This window comes from Pelophylax lessonae, assembly GCF_965119305.1.
Source record: "Pelophylax lessonae genome assembly, chromosome: 12".
Lineage (NCBI taxonomy): Eukaryota > Metazoa > Chordata > Amphibia > Anura > Ranidae > Pelophylax > Pelophylax lessonae.
Window position 1 is genome coordinate 209,354,704 of NC_138779.1, and position 21,666 is coordinate 209,376,369.

The following is a 21,666-nucleotide window of genomic DNA, read 5'->3' on the forward strand; positions in this document are numbered from 1 at the left end:
CTATTTTAAAAGTGAAGAAACAGCTGAAAATAATCAGTGATCTGTGATATCATCAAATAGTACATATCATATGTGTACAAAAATAAAACTAGGAATTTAACACATGTAACAAAGCAATCTGTGCAAAAGGAAAAGAAAATATGAAAACAAACGGATATTTAAATCCCAATAAAGTCCATAGTGGTAAAACACAGAGATTGTTTCAAGAAGATCAGCCACAAAGTCCCAGAAATTATTACATCCACACGACACTTTATGAGGATAGGGAGGACACTGATGTGCAAATCACCAAAAAAATCTCAGATGGCTGCTTACCAGATAGAGTTGGTCACTCAAGCTAATGAGTAGACCTAATTGAGCTTGTGTGCAATACCAAAATTGGCCACAGGATGTCTCCTTATAGACTCAAGTGCAATATCCACATCACGAGAACAGGGGAAAAAAGTATAGACAGGGACATAGCGTAACTCCATATAAAACCGTTTTATTTGTATTAAAAGCAGGTAACACACTCACATTTCAGTTGAATGTCAAAGGCATGTAGAAGCAGAATAGTACCGCATTAGGAGTGAACGAACATCTCCCACGATCTGGAAGTCTTTTGGTAGCCGGCTGTTAGGGGCGTGGTAACTTCACGTCTGACTCACCAGACCGGTTTCGTCATACGCTTGACGTCATCAGGGGTGTGCAGGGGTGAAGCAGCATCACTGTCAGACACATCGCCTCTAGGAAGATCCCTATGTGGGTGCCGCCTTAAGGGCAAAGATTGCCATTTAAAAGTGGTACCCTGACAAAATGCCCGTTTATTTAAAAATAATTTTTGATCTTTGTTTCTGATGATTTTTTTTTTTAGCACTGGTCACTATTGGTGTCATTTAGTGTCAGATTTGTCCACCGCAATGTCTCAGTCATGCTAAAAATCGCTGATTGCCACCATTACTAGTAAAAACAATAAAAATAAAAAAAAAAGTCCATAAATCTGTCCCATAGTTTGTAAACGCTATAACTTTTGCACAAACCTAATTAATTTATGCTTATTGGCAATATTCTTTTACCAAAAATATATAGCAGAATACATATTGGTGTAAATTGATGAAGACATTTAGATTTTTTTTTTACATTTTATTATTGGGAATGTTTTATAGCAAAAATAAAAAATATTGTTTTTTGTTTTATTTTTTTATTTATAGCACAAAAAATAAAAACCGCAGAGGTGATCAAATACCACTAAATGAAAACTCTCTTTGTGGGCAAAAAAGGACATCCATTTTATTTGGGTACAGTGTCACACGACTGCGCAATTGTCAGTTAAAGTAACGCAGTGCCGAATCGCAATCATGAAGGGGGTAATGTCCCAAAAGGACCAACCTTTGTTTTTATGAATTTGGTCTTCCTCTCGTGTTTTGGCAGTCAGACATCATCTTTCACAGCTCACAATGTCTATCACAATTCAAAAGTAAAAGTTGCATTTCCCGTCCGTGAGGTTTTGGACACTCCCGACTCTCATATTAATTTATGTACATAGGAGATGTGCATAATTATTTATAGGTTGGGGAAATAATTAAATGGTTATAACTTCCTTATTATTCTTGTCAACTTGATGGATATTTGCATCTATACCTTCAGCCATCAGTGTCTGCCCTCATATAAAAGAAGCTCAACAACCAGTTCCGAGGAGCAGTACAGAACGGACATCTGTTGGGTTCAAATTGGACGGGATGATGGAAGATTTGCTAAGAGTCCTCTTACTTCTTTGTGCTTTGGCAGCCCCAGGTATGTCTGAACTCTATAGCTTTTAGGAGAATTTATAATGGCAGATCTAAAACACTTTTGTTATATATGTTGTCATATCTCAGGTTTTCTCAGGAGTAATGTTTTTCTATCATCAGAATTTCATCAAATGGTAGAAAAAAGTCAATAAATCCTGATGGATCTCATTTTTAAAATTGAAACAAATTATTGTAGCGCTGTAGTCATAAATATATCACTAAATGTATTTTTATTGTGATATAAGTATATTTTCTGTACTATGCTCTGTACACCTAGCCCTGATTTGAGAATGTATCCTTTATATTACTCTCCTTACTTTTTCTTTTTTTTCTTTTTTTTTGTTGGGAAAATAAATATAGATCTAAAGTTAAAAATAAATAAATAAATAAATAAATTTTTTTGTAAATAGAAGCAGTGTAAGTATCTGATTTTGAACAGGTATTATACTCTTGCAGGCCCTGTACAGCAGAGCTGAGGTGTGAGGGAAAGAAGCAGCACAAGCAGCTTATATAGACTTGCATTCATTTGTGTATATTATATCTGCCTAGAGTTCCTTATTTGAAATGGTTGTAAACCCTTACGCCCCTTTCACACATGTGGACTGTTCAGATCTATCTGTCAGTTTTTCAGGCGGATCTGAACTGTCCCCCCATGCATCCCTATGGGGCAGCGGATGTTAGCGGAGACATGTCCGCTGACATCCAATCCGATCCTGTCCGTCAAATCCAGACGCATGGAAACCCTATTTTCCCTCTGTCTGGCAGATCAGATCAGATGAGAACGGACAGGCGGTCTGTTCTCATCCAATTCCCCCATAGAGGAAATTGGGGATCTGACACCTCCATCTCTGCACACAGAGCAGAGACGGAGCTGTAATCCGCCTGCTCAGCAAGGGATTGGCGGATCGATCCCCCGCTGAGCAGAAAACGTAACGGGGAGGATCGGACATGTGTGAAAGGGGCCTTACTGAATACCCAGTGAAGTGACTAGCCTCAGGTGATACACAAAAATTAAACAAATTCTCCTACATACTGTACATTGTACTTTTTTATCTGCAGCGATCACTTCTCTTAAAGAGGAAATAAACACTGCCTCCTTTTTTTTTTTTCCTTTTTCTGACCTGCAATGTAAAGACATAATTTGCTAGTATGCCTTTCCATTGGAGCGGTATTGTATCAAAAGGTGAAAAACAACAAAATGTATAATGTAGGTATGCTGGACAGCCACTGAAATATCTCGTAAATATTTAAAATGAAAGCAGACACCAAGAGCAAATTTGATAAAAAGCATAAAACAAAACTTTACTGGACATCATAATACATAAAGCTTCCTTACACATAAAAGTTACCATAAACACATACACAAAATACCACGTCGTAAACATACAACCCTTGTCCCAAGAATATTGAATAAATACTTAGCTCTGGTGGTGGACTCAGCAGCTTCCAATGGATCTCTGCAACAACAGGACAAAGAGGTCTTGGCCGCATGTTTCTTCAACTCCAAACAGTCAACTGTCCAAACGAACTAACAAGCAAGGCATTCAGAACTCCTGGCTACATCATGGCTGTCCTACCGTTCAGACTCACAGAGGAGAGGGTGCCCTTTCTCATGCTAGTTACTCCTTTTTATAGTCCTGTATACAAAAGACCACCCACAGGATGTGGTCATTAGGGATGATCGAACTTTTGAAAAGTTTGGTTCGGCCGGAACACCCAAATTTCCCGAAAGTTCGGTTCGGATTCCAGAACCCTATTGAAATCAATGGGACCCAAACTTCGGTAATCACCATTTTGAAGCCCTAAAACCCAATAAATGAGCCTAAAAAATGCCTAGGGTTCTGGGTCATGCCCCAGGGACTATGAATCAGGCAAAAAAAAGTTCTTAAAAATTGTGGTTTTTAATAGAGAGACAATTATTGAAACAATTATTGAAAAAAAAAGGAGATTTCTTTGGATTTAGTGTCTGGGGGGGTCTAAAAAGTGTACATGTGAAGTTTCAGCTCCGTAGCATGTCCAGAACCATAAAAAAAGATACTTTTTCTTATAATTTTTAGTAGTGCAGGGATGGGGTTCCGCTCCTTTCACACCTGGGCGTTTATGTTTCAGGCGTTTATTGGGCTTTTTTGTGGGCGTCTTTGGAGGCAGGCATGACATCTGAACTTCTGTATAGGGGTATATATACACACACACACACATATATATATATATATATATATATACACATACACACATATAGGTGTGAAAGGAGCGGAACCCCATCCCTGCGCTACTAAAAATTATAAGAAAAATGATCTTTTTTTTCTGGCGGTCACCCTGACATGGAAGAGTTCGGTCACCCTGGCATAGCAGACAGAGTCAGCTCACCCTAAACTACACTATGGTCACCCTGACACTTAACACTTTCCCTACAGAAACTAGATTATTGAATCTAACTATAGTGGTATATAGTACCCTAACTACACTGCATATCCCTTTCCTCACACTAATAATTGCAAAATGACACTGGAGCAGCAGGAGTAAGAGAAATGCTTCAACTCTATTGTACAGCCTCTCTATTACAGTGCTAGAGATTTGGCGGGGCTATGTTATATACTGGGGGGGAGTATTCACTACTGATTGGCCTCTGGACCCCCTAGTCACTCTAATCTGCTTTTACTGATGTTTCTGGGCCAATCACGGGCTTTTAAAGCCCAGTTCCTGTCCCAATGCATTTTGTGCGGTTCTGGTGGTCAAATTCCGAACTTTTACCGCAAAAAGTTCGGAATTCGGCCGAATTTCGAACAGCCAATGTTCGGGTTGAACCGATGGTCGACCCGAACCATTCGATCATCCCTAGTGGTCATTCCTCTTGATCACTCCTCACTCATTTTTGTGCGTGAAGTCATCAACACTTGGCTGCACATCCTCCACAACCACATGACTCATTGAGTATGCAGCAGCCATTTTAAATAAGAGACTTTACCACCACCTGTGGGTGAGAGAGATTATTACACATGTATGGGAAGATTTCATGAATCAGTTAAAAAATCCACAACTGATACAGGTATGAATATTTTTTCAAGGCACTGTACATTTTGAGTTTTAACAGATAAACAATAATGACCTTTTCTTTCTAATTTCAATTTAGGACATTCCATTTCGTGCTTTACATGTAAAGCAAAAGATTCGACATGCAAAGGTGTCAGCGCACCGTGTTTTTATGGGTCCTGTGGCTTGGTTTTTCAAGAAACCACTGAAGGTGCGCAAAGTAACTGATATTTGTGGTATGGTTAATTTTATACTCATGAAGCAAGGCTCCAACCCTTGTGTTGTCTTGTGACGAGGTGGTAAAGGTCTATTTGGTTGCAATGGTTCCAGACCATGGTCACCTTTCAAAGTGCTTCCAAAGGCAGAAGTTTTTTTTTTTTTTTTTTACCTTACTGTATACTTTGCATAAACCAGTTCGGATTTTTTTTTTCACAGGCTTGCTATTGGGGGCACTTGGCAGGGGGGAGGGGCCAGGACCACTAGCGGGAGACCCAAAACCATTGCACAAAGCAGATGAAAATACATACAATTTATTACTTTGATAATGATTGATAATGATGGATATTAGTTTTATTTTTGATTATACATCTAATTTACATATGCTTTATTTCCAATGAACAGATGGAAAAATCTCTAGGGACTATATGAAGGTGTGTATACCGCCAGAACAGTGTAATACAGTGGGCAGCCACAGCTTTATTGGTGGTACTAAGAAGATTGGGATTTCTTGTTGCTACACTGACAACTGCACTCCATCTCTACCAAAATGTAAGTTCCTGTATTCAACCTTTTCAAGTACAGAGGTCATTGATGCCTAGTAGAGATGGGCGAATGGTTCGGCCCGAGCATGAGTTCGGGCTGAACTTTGGCTGTTTGCCCATTCGACGAACACCCAAATGCATTGGAAGCCCTGATTGGCTGAAGCAATGAAAGCTTTACCTAATCAGGGCACAGAGCACTGTCAGAGCCATATTAAGAGAAAGTAATGATGACTCTATCCAATCATGGCTCATTGCTCTTAGTCCCACCCCACACTATAAAAATATACTCCCCACAGCGGCAATTTGCAGCGTGGAAATGGCGTGGAGGGAGATAGAACAGGGATCTGTTCAGTGCTACTAAATAGTTAGTGTGCTATAGTGATTCTATTGTCAGTGCAGAATATCAGTTTAGGGTGAAACTAGTGATAGTGTAGTATGACTGTTCATTTTTACTTTAGTGTCAGTTTATTTTGTCAGGGCAGGTTTCCTACAGTATATCTCAGGGCATTACTGCATGTTTAACGCAGTATATTTCAGTGCGTAGGTGCTCATTTAACGCAGCATATTTCAGTGCGTAGGTGCACATTTAACGCAATATACTTCAGTGCGCACGTGCACGTTTAACGCAGTATATTTCAGTGCAGTGTATTTCAGAGCATTACTGCATGTTAAATGCAGTATATTACAGTGCATTATTGCACGTTTAACGCAGTATATTTCAGTGCAGTAGGGCACATTTAACGCAGTATATGTCAGTGCATTACTGCTTGTTTAATGCAATAAATTTGAGTGTGTAGGTGCACGTTTAACGCAGTATATTTCAGTGCGTAGGCACATGTTTAACGCAATATATGTCAGTGCACAGGTGCATGTTTAACGCAGTATATTTGAGTGCAGTGTATTTCAGTGTGTTACTGCATGTTAAACGCAGTATATTACAGTGCATTATTGCAGGTTTAAGGCAGTATATTTCAGTGCAGCAGTGCACATTTAACACAGTATATGTCAGTGCATTACTGCTTGTTTAATGCGATATATTTGAGTGCATAGGTGCACATTTAACGCAGTATATTTCAGTGCGTAGGCGCACGTTTAACGCAATATACTTCAGTGTGCAAGTGCACGTTTAACGCAGTATATTTCAGTGCAGTGTATTTCAGTGCATTACTGCATGTTAAATGCAGTATATTACAGTGCATTATTGCACGTTTAACGCAGTATATTTTAGTGCAGTAGTGCGGTCAGCCCCTCACAGGCAAAGCGACGTAGTACTACTAGGGTCTAGGGAGTGGTCACGGACCCCCCCGCGCGTGTGACCGGCGGACCCCGATGTCCGCCGGTCACTCGCGATCGTCGGGTGGAGAGGGAGAAAGGCAGGCGGCTAATGTAAACAAGCCGCCTGTCATTCTCCCCTGTGTAGGAATAGTGATCATACGGTTCTACTATGTAGGACCGTTGATCACTGTTCCTACACCTCAAGCCACAGCCAATCACAGTTAGAATCACGCCCCTAGGGACACACATAACCCCTCCCTCTCAAAAAAAGTTAACCCCTTCACTGCCAGTGTAATTTTACAGTAACAGTGCATATTTATAGCACTGATTACTGTAGTAATGTCACTGGTAACCCCAAAAGTGTCAAAAATGTCAGTCAAGGGTCCGATCTGTCCCCCGCAATGTCGCAGTACCGAAAAAAAATCGCAGATTGCCGCCATTACGCGTTAAAAAAAAACAGCAAAAACCTTTCCCTTTGTCAGTAAACGCGATAACTTTTGCGCAAACCAATCAAAATACGCTTTTTTGTGATATTTTTTTACCAAACATATGTAGCATAAAACAAATTGTCTGAAAATGTTAAAACATTTCGATTTTTACATTTTTTTGGGGGAATTTCATATAAAAAAATGTGAAAAATATTGTTATTTTTGCAAAATGTACGCTCTTTTTTTGTTTATAGCGCATGATCAAAAAATCGCACAGTTGATCAAATATCACCAAAAGAAAGCTCTGTTTGTGGGAAAAAGGACGCCAAATTCGTTTAGGTACAGCGTCGCACGACCGTGCAATTGTCCGTTAAAGTCACGCAGTGCCGAATCGCAAAATAGGCCCTGGTCAGGAAGGGGGTAAAATCTTCCGGGGCTTAAGTGGTTAACGCAGTATATGTCAGTGCATTACTGCTTGTTTAATGCAATATATTTGAGTGTGTAAGTGCACGTTTAACGCAGTATATTTCAGTGCGTAGGCGCACGTTTAACGCAATATATGTCAGTGCGCAAGTGCATGTTTAACGCAGTATATTTCAGTGCAGTGTATTTCAGTGTGTTACTGCATTTTAAACGCAGTATATTACAGTGCATTATTGCACGTTTTACACAGTATATTTCAGTGCAGTAGTGCACATTTAACGCAGTATATGTCAGTGCACTATTGCTTGTTTAGCGTAACATATTTCAGTGCATAGGTGCACGTTGTACGCAGTATATTTCATGGCACAGGTGCATGTTTAATGCAGTATATTTCAGTGCAGTGTATTTCAGTGCATTACTGCATGTTAAACACAGTATATTACAGTGCTGTAGTGCACATTTAATGCAGTATATGTCAGTGGACTACTCGTGTTTAACGCAATATATTTTAGTGCGTAGGCGCACTTTTAACACAGTATATGTCAGTGCGCAGGTGCACGTTTAATGCAGTATATTTCAGTGCAATACTGCATGTTAAACGCAGTATATTACAGTGCATTATTGCATGTTTAACGCAGTATATTTCAGTGCAGTAGTGCACATTTAACGCAGTATATGTCAGTGCACTACTGCTTGTTTAACGCAGCATATTTTAGTGCGTAGGTGCGCGTTTAACGCATTATACTTCAGTACGTTACTGCTTTTTTAACGCAGTTTATTTCAGTTTTTTTATTGATCCATGTCCCCCAGGGCAGTACCCAGACCCCCATACCACTTTTATTGCCAATTACTTGCATATAAGCCTTAAAAGTGGGAACTAGTTATTTTTCCTGTTTGGCTCCCATAGACTTTAATAGGGTTCGCTGTTCAGCTTAGAACTTTTCCCTATTCGGGAGTTCTGCTGCAAACCAAACAGGACGGTGTTCGGCCAATCCCTAGTAGTGATTTTCTCTACAGTGATTTCAAGCTTCTAGAGGGAATGGCATATGCATAGCTACATTGGTCCAACCTGGATTAATGGTACTATAAGAAAATATCCATGCCGGAAATTCTTCTTTAACCACTTCCGCTCCTGAAAGGTTTTACCCCTTTCATGACCGGGCCATTTTTTGCGATTCGGCACTGCGTTACTTTAACTGCGGTCGTGCAATGCTGTACCCAAATACAATTTATGTACTTTTTTCCCCACAATTAGAGCTTTCTTTTGGTGGCATTTGATCACCTCTGCGGTTTTTAGATTTTGCGCAATAAACAAAAAAAGAGCAACAATTTTGAAAAAAACACCAATATTTTTTTACTTTCTGCTATAAAACATTCCCAATAAAACAAATTAAAAAAATCAAAATTTTTATTGGTTTAGGCCAATTTATATTCTGCTACATATTTTTGTTAATAAAAATCCCAAAAAGCGTATTTTAATTGGTTTGCGCAAAAATTATCGTGTTTACAAACTACGGGATAGATCTTTGGACTTTTTATTAATTGTTTTGTTTTTATTAGTAATGGCGGCAAATAGACCTTTTTTTATGGTATTTGATCACCTGTGCGATTTTTATTTTTTGCGCTATACACAAAAAAAGAGCGACAATTCTGAAAAAAAAAAAATCAATATTTTTCACATTCTGCTATATAACATTCCCAAAAAATTTTTAAAAAATCTAATTTTTTTTAACATTTTAGGCCAATTTGTTTTCTGCTACATATTTCTGGTTAAAAAAAATCGCAAAAAGCGTATTTTAATTGGTTTGCGCAAAAATTATCGTGTTTACAAACTACGGGATAGATCTTTGGACTTTTTATTTATTTTTTTGTTTTTATTAGTAATGGCGGCAAATAGACCTTTTTTTATGGTATTTGATCACCTGTGCGATTATTATTTTTTGCGCTATACACAAAAAGAGAGCGACAATTCTGAAAAAAAAAAAGAATATTTTTCCCATTCTGCTATATAACATTCCCAAAAAAAAATTAAAGAATCAAATTTTTTTTAACATTTTACGCCAATTTGTTTTCAGCTACATATTTTTGGTAAAAAAAAATTGCAATAAGCGTATTTTGATTGGTTTGCGCAAAAATTATCGCGTTTACTAACTACGGGAAAGATTTATGTCATTTTTATTTTTTTTATACTAGCAATGGCAATGATCTGCAATTTTTAGCGGGACTGCGAAATTGCGGCGGATAGATCGGACCCCTAACTGATATTTTTGACACTTTTGGGGGGACCAGTGACATTACTACAGTAATCAGTGCTAAAAATATGCACTATTACTGTAATAATGACACTGGCAGGGAAGGGGTTAACAGTATAGGTGATCAATGGGTTAAATGTGAGCCTAAGGGAGTGATTCTAACTGTGGGGGGGGGGGGGGTTGGGGTGGCTTGTAGAATGACCATAGAGACATGTGATCCTATATAGAAGGATCACATGAGCTCTGTGATCATTTCAGCGGGGAACGATCGCAGGTGTTAGGCAAAAATCGGAGCCACCTGACCTGTGCATCATCTTCCCCGCTGTCAAGTGGGGGTGGGAGCGTGCCGGCGGCGGCGCGCGCTTGCCCCCTAGCCTCCCGCGCGCGACCAACGTAGGTCTACGTCGGTTTGCGCAGGAGAGCCACCCTGCCGCAGTAAAAAAGGCGACGGGTGGTCGGGAAGTGGTTAAAACATGTGAATGATTGTTGAATCTCAAATCCACAACTTTATAAATATTCCCCTATGCATACCGCCACGGAAAAATTACAGACAATGCCAAGGAAAGGCTGAAACATAAAGAATGAGAAAAAAAATGGAATAGATGGGAATTAATACTAACCCATGTGGCTGCTCATTCCCAGAATTTTGGCTCTCTTGGAGAGCAAAGATATCAGCTGAATCTTCACATTTGACAGACTTGTGTATATTGGTTGCCTGTGCCCCCCGCACTGCAAATTGTGGTTTCACCTAACCTACTTGCCTCTACTTTCTCCTCTTTTCTGGCAGTGCCAACTAACAGTCCTAAAGCCAATGGATTGACATGTCCAACATGCAGGGATACAAAAAGGTCACTCTGTTTGCCACGGACCGATATAAAATGCAGCGGCAATGAGCAAACGTGCGTTAATCACAATATAGAAATATATACATCACAAAGTGATTTCTGTAAGTCTTTTCTTTTACTCATTGCAGATGATAAGATATAAGAAATCCCTTGTATAAGGCAGTAATATGGAACTTGGCTAGAGCCTTTGCTACCCTGCTCTATACATAAAAGTTGATCGACTTTTTAATGCTAAAATCTATGGCCTTGCCAGTTCTGCTTAGAGTTATAAGTGAATTTAAGCTTTGAATTGTCCCTACAATTTGTATATAAATCTTCACTTTTAAAGCGTATTTGTTCTTTAACAAGTCTATGAGAATATGAGACCTTTAATCCTATGTGGACCGCCCGCCCAGCCAGCAATGTACTGAAGACTCTATATTAGAGGCATAAATAGAACCTTCAGAAACCATGAAGGGCCCCCCCCCGGACCCCTGGCCGGGGCCCTTCCCTTCAAGCCTGGGGCTCTTCCCACTGATCCTGGGGCCCTTTACTCTCGTTGCGGGGCCCTTTATTACGGTCCTGCAGCGGGACCCTTTCACAAGTTCTGCAGTGGGCCCCCCTTCCTGCCCTCTTGGGGCCTCCCCACGGTGGTGGAATGCCAGAGCCCGGTTGCAAGTGTGACCTTTGTGATCCTGGAAGTTCACCCATTGGTGTCACTAGTTTTTATTTTTTGGTATTTTAAATTGTATTATTTTTTATCATTTTATTTTATTTTTTTATAAAGGGATATTTTATTTTCCACTTAGTAATATACTTACAAATGAAAATGAATGGCACGCATAGAGGAAAAACCAGTCCCGCGGACTGATATCACATATACTTACGGGAACTTCCGGGTATTTGTGATATCAGTCCGCAGGACTGTTTTTTTCCTCTATGCGTGCCTTTAATTTTAATTTGTAAGTATATTACTAAGTGGAAAATAAAATATCCCTTTATAAAAAAATAAAGTAAAACGATAAAAAATAATACAATTAAAATACCAAAAAATAAAAACAACCGACACCAATGGGTGAACTTCCAGGATCGCAAAGGTCACACTTGCTACCGGGCCCTGGCATTCCACCACCGTGAGGAGGCCCCAAGATGGCAGGAAGGGGGCCCACTCCAGAACTTGTGAAAGGGTCCCGTTGCAGGACTGTAATAAAGGGACCTGCAACGAGAGTAAAGGGCCCCAGGATCAGTGGGAAGAACCCCAGGCTTGAAGGGAAGGGCATCGGCCAGGGGTCCGGGGGGCCCTTCATGGTTTCTTGCACCTTTCACCAGCAAGAGGGTCGCTGGTTCAAATCCCAACCACGACACTACCTGCCTGGAGTTTGCATGTTCCCCCTGTGCCTGCGTGCGTTTCCTCCAGGTACTCCGGTTTGCTCCCACACTCCAAAGACATGCTGGTAGGTTAATTGGATCCTGTATAAAAAAAAATTGGCCCTACTGTGTATGTATGTGAGTTAGGGACCTTAGATTGTACGCTCCTTGAGGGCAGGGACTGATGTGAATGTGCAATGTATATGTAAAGCGCTGCGTAAATTGACAGCGCTATATAAGTACCTGAAATTAAAAAAAAAAAAAAATAATAATAATTTAGAATTAACCTCATCTGTAATTGAATTCTTGTTAATTAGGATTTTGTTGTCTAAAATTTAGGTTTGCTCCTAAGGCCCCTTTCACACAGTTCAGATCCACCTGTTCGTTTTTTTTGGCGGATCTGAACGGTCCCCCCATGCATCCCTATGGGGCATCGGATGTCAGCGGAGACATGTCCGCTGACATCCGATCCGTCAAATCTGAACGGATGGACATCCTATTTTCCATCCGTCCAGCGAATCGGATGGGATCGGATGGGAACAGACCGACGGTCCATTCCCATCCGATTTCCCCATAGAGATGTATGGGGAACTGACAGCTGTGTCTCCGCTCACAGCGCAGAGAACAGCTGTCATCCTCCTGCTCAGCGGGGGATCGGCGAGTCGATCCCCCGCTGAGAAAAACGGAGTCTGTCCGTGCAACATGGTCTTGAATGATTTTTTTTAGGAAATTATTAGTATAGCGTCCCATAGAAAATGTTAATTCTGAAAGGAAAGTAAAGATTTTCTGACAAACCTGTTGGGGTGTACTCATTTATGCTGAGCATTGTAGATAATAAAAAAAAAAAAAAAAAAAACCCATTGGTGATCAAATACCATTAAAGGAAAGCTCTATTTGTGTTAAAAAAAAAAAAAATTATATACATTTTGTTTGGGTACAATATTGCATGACCGCCCAATTACCAGTTATAGTAGTGCAGTGCTAAACAGCAAAAAATGGCCAGGTCATCGTGATGGGGGGTAAAACCTTCTGGAGATGAGGTGGTTAAATTATATTTGAAAGCCAACATATTTTTTTAGCTTAATGACAGAAATTGCTGTTTTAATTTGTTTGAGTTATATTTTTTCCTCTAGATGCTGGAGAATCTATGAGAGGCTGCACTACGCAAAGTGTCTGTGATCCTTATTTGCGCATTGGATACAAATATGGTGAAGACAATCTTGCTCAGTATTTTTTATGTTCACCTGGAATCCTAACTAGAGATGGTAAGAAAGAAATCATTGAAAGTTCCAGTCATAAATATATTTTTGTTCACGCTTTAACCACTTAACCACGGCCTACCGTATATTTACTAAGGCAGGCAGCCGCTCCGGGATAAAGCCACTTAGGTCTACGTCGCTTGCTCTCAGGAGGCTAGGGGGCGAGCGTGCGCCGCTGGCGGTGCGCTCCAGCCCCCGCTCGTCAGCCGGAAATCCGATTCTGACATTTCTCGCATACTTGTACAAATCAGCATTATTTTGCTAGAAAATTACTTAGAAGCCCCAAACACTATGTAATTTATTAAGCAGAGGCCCTGGAGAATAAAATGGTTGTTGTTGCAATTTTTTATGTTGCACAACATTTGGGAAAAAGTTTATTAACCGCTTGCCGACCGACTAACCGCCGCAGATTTACTGCGGCAGGCTGGCTCGGCTGCGCGAACCAACGTAGGGGTACGTCGGCTCGCGGGAGCAGTCCTGGGGGGCGAGTGGGAATGCTGATGCACCAATTGCCGCTGGGCACCTGCGATTGTTCCCCGCTGAGACAGAACGTCGGTCAGCTGTTGTAAACACAGCTGACTGTTCTCTCTGAAAGGATCACAGAGTGCCTGTGATCCTTCCATCCTTCCCCACAGTTACAAAGCACTCCCCTAGGCTCATAGTTAATCCTTTGACCACCCTTAGGTTAAAGCGGTAGTATACTCAAAGGAAAAAAAAAAACCCTGCAAGACAAAGGCATAATGAGCTAGTATGCATCGTCAAAGCTCAGAGCATCCACATGGGCCGTTAACCCAATGTAGTCGAACACCTGTTGGTCTAGGCATTCCCTGATGCTGGATCCAGAGTACAGCTGTCGATGGGTCGGCTGAAAGAATGATCTCATATCTGAAGTGACCAACACATCTTCAAAACGCCCTCTTCGTGCAGGCGCTGTTGGATTGGTACCCGCAACTGTTTCTCTGTGAGTGGAAATTCCTCTGCCAGTGCACGCAAAAGCAGAATGCAGCATTTCTCGCAGCAAGGCCTGGAAGTGCTGCATTCTGATCGCCCTCTGTGATGGTGGTAACATTTCCGCCATTTTTGTTTGTACCGGGGGTCTAAGTTCGTTGCCACCCAGTACTGGTCCTTGCCCTTTATGCTTTTTATACGGGGGTCCCCCTTAAAAACACTGGAGCATGAAGGCCCCCATTTGCACTAAACTGGAAGCGGTGTAGTGGCCTGGCTCCTGCCCATCATCCAGGATAATGTCGTCCTCGTTCTCCTCCCCCCATCCACGGACAACACCAGGGATCCCAGAAAGGTTTAAAGCATGCTCTTCTTGCTCCTCCTCATCCGCCCCGGCACCATCCTCCTCTGACTGCTCTTCAGACTCCTGCTGTTAACTTGTCTCAAGCTCCCCAGAACCTGTCCTGCCGCAGGTAGTGATTAACTGCACGTTTCTGCTGGAGCAGCCTATCAAGCATATACAAAGTTGAGTTCCATTGTGTTGGGCAGTCACAAATAATACGCCTGATGGGCAGGTTGTGTCACCGCTGAATGTCAGCAAGGTGAGCCATGGCTGTGTAAGATCTTCTGAAATGGCCTGAGATTTTCCTGGCCTGCCGCAAGACGTCCTGGACCCCAGGGTATTTGGCAATGAATTGCTGCACAACCAAGTTCAGGATGTGTGCCATGCGTGACACGTGTGTAATTTTGCACTGTTTCAGCATGCTCAGCAGATTGGCACCGTTGTCGCACACCACTTCTCCAACTGTCAAATTGAGTGGTGTCAGTCACTGATCTGCCTGTGAACGCAAAGCTGAAAGGAGTGCAGGACCAGTGTGGCTCTTGGCTTCCAGGCACAACAGACGCAGCACAGCATGACAACGTCTCACCTGGCATGTGGAATAGGTTCTGGGGATCTTGGGCAGAGCAGCAGAAGAGACGGTAGCAGCGGAAAAAGAGGAGTCAGCCAAGGAAGAGAGGGAGGATGGAGTAGGAGGAGAAGTAGAAGAGGCAGGCCAGCATGCAATCCGTGGCAATAAAACCAAATCTACACGGGTGCCACAGGTTACATGCTTGACAGCCGTCAGAAGGTTCACCAGTGGGCAGTAAAAATGATATACCTTCCCTGCCCATGTTTGCTAGACCACATGTCTGTGGTCAGATGTATCTTGGCAGTGACACTGTGTGCCAGAGATACATTCATTTGCCACTGAACACGGCCATATAGCTCTAGAATGCCCTTCTGCGAGAAATATTTCCTTCCTGGGACCTTCCATTGTGGTGTTCCAATGGCCACAAATTTCCGAAAGGCCTCCGAGTCCACCAGTTGATATGGCAGTAGTTGGCGGGCTATCAGTTCCGACAAGCCAGCAGTCAACCGTTGGGCAAGAGGGTTATCCGGCGTAACCATTTTTTTACTCTCCAACATTTGGGCCATGGAAGCCTGCCTTTTTCCAGAACAACGTGAGGATGGCATGTGGAGGACAATTGTGAGGAGAGAGGAGAAGGAGAAGAGGCTGGACGGTGAGAGCCTGGAGTGTTTCTTTGTGGGTTCTGACGGCATTGCTCACACTGGGCTCGGTGATGGGAGTCCAGGTGCCTTCTTAAGGCGGTGGCTCCTAGATGAGTGTTGGGCTTACCGCGTCTTATGCATTGACTGCAAAGGCTACAGATGGCAACACTATCGTAAGCAGCGGAAACCTTAAAAAAAGCCCACACTGCTGAGCCATGTGCCGCCGTCCTGGGAGCACCAGATGTGACTGTACATGGTTGATGGCTCACTCCTAAAACATTAGCAGTCTGCTTTGTCCCTCCTGTGCAATGTAAGTTCCGCCTGCTTCTCCTCCCTATCTGCTGGTCCATCTCTCCCTCTGAACTCCCCTCCTCTTCCTCTCTTGTGGACACCCAATTGACGTCTATAGACACATCATCATCGACGTCACCTTCCCCACCGCTAACATTTGAGATCTCGAAGTAGGCAGCAACAGCGGGGACCAACCTCCTTCGGCTGATCTGGGTACTGTCGTCAGACTGCTGGGTGGCGGCTATTGCTGCTACCTCCTCTTCCTGATCCGATGCCAAGAATGGCTGCGCATCATAAATGTCTTGTGATGGATCGGAAAATAATTCCAGTGACTCAAGTGGAGGGTACATGGTGGTGGTGGTGTCTTTGGGGGTGCACACAGCAGAGAGTGAAGAGGGTGCAGATAGAGAGGATGAGGAGGGTGCAGAAGAGGAAGGCTGAGTGAGCCACTTAACCAAGTCTGGTGCGTCCTTTGACGTAATCAAACGCACCTTCTGAAACTTCACACTTTGGCTCCGGCCTACTGCTCCTGCCCTACCCCTACCAACCCTGCGTAAGGGCCTGCCTCTTCCTCTGCCTGTCATTTTTTAAATTACCCTGTGACAAAAGTCTCTAGAGAAGCGCAGTATATGTGGAAGAAGGTATATAGCACCCCGCTTCAATATGTGGTATTGGGGGGCCACTGGTTTATCACACCAGTTATACAAAAAATTGGCCAGTAACTGTTGTCACTGTGTGTAGCAGAGTTAACGCAGCAAAAGAGGCAATATTTTTGCAGGACACAAATACACTGTTATAAAAGTATACTGTTAGATAACACACTGCTTCAATATGTGGTATTGGGGGGGGGGGGCACTGGTTTATCACACCAGTTTTACAAAAAATTGGCCAGTAACTGTTGTCACTGTGTGTAGCAGAGTTAACACAGCAAAAGAGGCAATATTTTTGCAGGACACAAATAGACTGTTATAAAAGTATACTGTTAGATAACACCCTGCTTCAATATGTGGTATTGGTGGGCCACTGGTTTATCACACCAGTTTTACAAAAAATATGCCAGTAACTGTTGTCACTGTGTGCAGCAGAGTTAACACAGCAAAAGAGGCAATATTTTTGCAGGACACAAATACACTGTTATAAAAGTATACTGTTAGATAACACCCTGCTTCAATATGTGGTATTGGGGGGGCCACTGGTTTATAACACCAGTTTTACAAAAAATTGGCCAGTAACTGTTGTCACTGTGTGTAGCAGAGTTAACACAGCAAAAGATGCAATATTTTTGCAGGACACAAATACACTGTTATAAAAGTATACTGTTAGATAACACCCTGCTTCAATATGTGGTATTGGGGGGGGGCCACTGGTTTATAACACCAGTTTTACAAAAAATTGGCCAGTAACTGTTGTCACTGTGTGTAGCAGAGTTAACACAGCAAAAGAGGCAATATTTTTGCAGGACACAAATACACTGTTATAAAAGTATACTGTTAGATAACACCCCACTTCAATCTGTGGTATTGGGGGAGGGGCACTGGTCTATCACACCAGTTCTACAAAAAATTGCCCAGTAACTGTTGTCACTGTGTGTAGCAGAGTTAACGCAGCAAAAGAGGCATAATTTTTGCAGGACTAAAATACACTGTTATAAAAGTATATTGTTAGATAACACCCCACTTCAATCTGTCATTTAGGGGGGGGGGGGCACTGGTATCACACCAGTTATAATACTTTTTTAAAAGTGCCAGGATTTTATGTGCCAGGATTGGTTTGATCAGATGTGCTACAAACCGGTAACCGGAAGTGATATCTGTCATTGGTTAGATCGGTCCCAGGCTCCCTGGTGGAATGAAAGAGCCCAAGAAAGGCTGAAGTGCCACCTTTAAATGTGATCAAGTAGCTGTATAGCCACTCGTGTAGGGAATCGACTGCTGAAAAAAACAATACTGGGACCATGGTCAACCATGATCCCGATATAACCACCTTGATACAAGGCTATATATATATATATATATATATATATATATATATATATATATAAAAATATACACACACTATATTACCAAGAGTATTGGGACACCTTTTTTTACACGCACATGAACTTTAATGGCACCCCAGTCATAGTCCGTAGGGCTCAATATTGCGTTGTCCCACCCTTTGCAGCTATAAAAGCTTAACTCTTCTGGGAAGTCTGTCCACAAGGTTTAGGAGTGTGTCTATGGGAATGTTTGACAATTCTTCAAGAAGTACATTTGTGAGATCAGGCACTGATGTTGGCGAGGAGGCCTGGCTCACAGTCTATGTTTGTTATTGTTTATTATATATATATATATATATATATATATATTTAAAAAAATCGTTCTTATTTAAATTATTATGTTTTTTGACTGTTGTACATAAATAATCATATTCTCTTTCTATGTATTGCTCAGATGTTAACCTTTCGTGTTTTCAATGTGCAAAAACCAACTCAACCTGCCAAGGCTTTAAGGTGACCTGTCCGCCTGACCACAGCTGTGGTTTAACCTATAGGGAAATAAATGAAGGTACAATATTTTGTGAAATTTACATGAAATTCTTTTTATAGTGTTCTTCAATAATACTTTTTTTAGGTGTTCTCTTTTGGTCGCTTTTTATACCATTGAATGTATTATTTTATACAATAAAAGCAAAAAATAAAAATACTGTTAATCCTACCAGAAATCCAGTGAGCTGGAAGGCAGCTGCAGTTAGCTAGTCTGCCACTAGGTGGCTATGTGCCAGAATTGTGTCTCGTTACAGCAGACAGTGTCCTCAGGTGCTATGCCCCTTTTTAGTTAGAGCCCTCCTGCAGTGATTTCAAGGGTGAGTCAGTGCCCACATATAAGCCAGGTTGGGGGGAGCCCTAGTGCACTTGGGGCATTAGATCCAAGCACTCCACACCAGCACATACAGTATGTAATCAGCACGTGTAGGCCCTGTACAGGGTAGGAGGCAGGGGAAGAGAAGACCTACACCCACAAGAGCCAACTGTAGATTTTTTGACCCCTATGGAGGTGGGGGCTAAGGCCAATTACAAAAGGCCTTTCAGGCCAGGCCAAGAGATCCCTTAGTGAGGCTATTCCCCTGGAGGGTCTGAGGAGAGGTGCATCAATGCAGGAGATATCTACAGAGAACAAGTCCTGTGAGTACTAATGACTCCGGGTGGAAGGAGAGACTGTTAGAGGGAGATGGCTTAAAGTGCTGCATATGCTTTCACATGTGACTGCTTCAAACTGTCCACTAAATGTGACTGTGTATTGTCAAGCGACTCCAGAATGTATGTCGATGTAATGTGGCTGGTATGCCATTCCCTAAATTCCATCAGTAAAGTAAAACAAATCTACCCATTTGTGTTGACATTCCTTCCTTGGGATATAAAGGTCAAGGTCGTGTGGAGGAATCTGGCGCAGAGTAGGCACAACATGGTGGAAGGCTTGGCCTCAGCAGAAGGGGTAGTGTTCTAGCAAAAGGACAGGGGTGGGGCAGGGACTAGTGCTCTTGGCGCCAATTCTAGCCAATCACCAAGTCCCTCTTACAAGCTAACACCATGTGCTTTCTTCATGTGCTGCACTCTTTGAGTTACCTGTTCCAAGTCCTCTTTGTGGCCTACAGAACACTTCCAGGATGACAACTTTGCTCCTTGTAGATACAGAACAGTGAGTACTTATTGTCCCCTTTTCTTTTTCATTATTGTGATGCAGTCAGGCTGCCTAAAAAGTAAAGGATGTGTCCATCTTTTTTTTTCTTTGAATGCTTAGCCTTTGATAAGCTCCCCTGTGCCTGCTGAGCTCCGAAGACCCAGACCCCCTGTTCTCACTTAGGGGCAGCAGTCCAGTTTTCAGTGATACGATGTGCCAAGGGGTCACGCTGATCAATATTGCACAGAAATGTCTCCATCAGGAACCCACACTGAGAAATGCCATGCATCTATCCCTAGAGTGCATGTAGTTTATGCAAAGAGGCTACAGGAAACTAGTCGTTCCAATGTTCAACAAAGGATGAAAAATTAGATTTACATTTTATTTAAAAACAAAAAGTTGGCAAGTGTATATGATACACATTGCTTTGGCAAATAAAACTCTTTCCCGCCCACCCTGAGATCCCTTTAACTGGTTGCCGACCACCCGCCGCAGTTATACTGCGGCAGGCAGCCTCTCCTGCGCAAACCGACGTAGGTATACGTCGGTTGTGTGCCTGCAGCTAGGGGGCAAGCGCGCTCCTGCCCCCGCTCGTCAGCGGGGACTCCGATACACGGGGCAAGCGGCTCCAACTGCTGCCTGATACCCACAATCGTTCCCCGCTGAGAGAGAAGAACAGTCAGCTGTGGTACACACAGCCGACCGCTCTTCTCCCTGGAATGATCACAGAGCGCCTGTGATCCTTCTATAAAGGATCACAGGTCTCTGTGATCATTTCGCAAGCCACGCCCCCTCCCACAGTTAGAAACACGCCCCTCTCCCACAGTTAGAAACACGCCCCTAGGTACACATTTAACCCCTTGATCACCCACTGGGTTAACCCCTTCCCTGCCAGTGTCATTATTACAGTAACAGCGCATATTTTTAGCACTGATTACTGTAGTAATGTCACTGGTCCCCCCAAAAGTGTCAAAAATGTCAGTTCAGGGTCCGATCTGTCCGCTGCAATGTCGCAGTCCCGCTAAAAATCGCAGATCGCAGCCATTACTATTAAAAAAAATTAAAAAATAAAAATTACATTAATCTTTCCCGTAGTTAGTAGACGGGATAACTTTTGCGCAAACCAATCAAAATACGCTTAAAAGTTTTGATTTTTTAATTTTTTTTTTTTTGGGGGGGGGGGGGTGATGTTATATAGCAGAATGTGAAAAATATTGTTTTTTTTTTTTTTCTTTTTTTACTTAGGTTCTGTATAGATGACCTCATAAATCTAAGGATAGAAATATGGTTTTTATAATGATCATGAAAACAATTATTATTATTATTTTGTTTTTGTCTTGGTTGTGTATACAGTAGATGATTTATTAACAAGTTTAGAATCTAAGCATAGAAGTATGGATGATGATGATGACAGTGTTAATTTAGTCGACTAAAATATTTTCATCTTCTAAATTAACACTATTTTAGTTGACTAAAATATGACTAAAACTAAAACAATTCAGATGACTAAAATACGGCTAAAACTAAAACAATTCAGATGACTAAAATACAGCTAAAACTAAAACAATTCAGATGACTAAAATACGGCTAAAACTAAAACAATTCAGATGACTAAAATACAGCTAAAACTAAAACAATTCAGATGCCTAAAATACGAATAAAACTAAAATGACATTTTAGTCGTAAAACTAAAATACGACTAAAACTAAAACTAAAAAGACTATGACTAAAACGAAATCCAAAATTGATATCCACTACTCAGCAGGCCATTTCTAAATCGGCAACACATTAAAGTTTAAACATGTATTGCACTACTGCATAAGCATAAGA

The 21,666-nt window shown here is 41.9% G+C and overlaps 1 protein-coding gene across 1 annotated transcript in view; it reads left to right on the forward strand.

Moving 5' to 3' along the window:
• The first annotated feature begins 1,689 nt into the window (after positions 1–1,689).
• Positions 1,690–21,666, forward strand: part of LOC309569017 (uncharacterized protein) — a 44,343-nt gene continuing 24,366 nt past the window's right edge. Inside the window, exons 1-6 of the mRNA XM_082274778.1 lie at positions 1,690–1,773; positions 4,900–5,010; positions 5,421–5,567; positions 10,726–10,884; positions 13,264–13,395; positions 18,610–18,723. Coding sequence (XP_082130904.1) covers positions 1,719–1,773; positions 4,900–5,010; positions 5,421–5,567; positions 10,726–10,884; positions 13,264–13,395; positions 18,610–18,723 — 718 coding nt within the window. The 5' untranslated portion in view covers positions 1,690–1,718. The remainder of the gene's footprint in view (positions 1,774–4,899; positions 5,011–5,420; positions 5,568–10,725; positions 10,885–13,263; positions 13,396–18,609; positions 18,724–21,666) is intronic.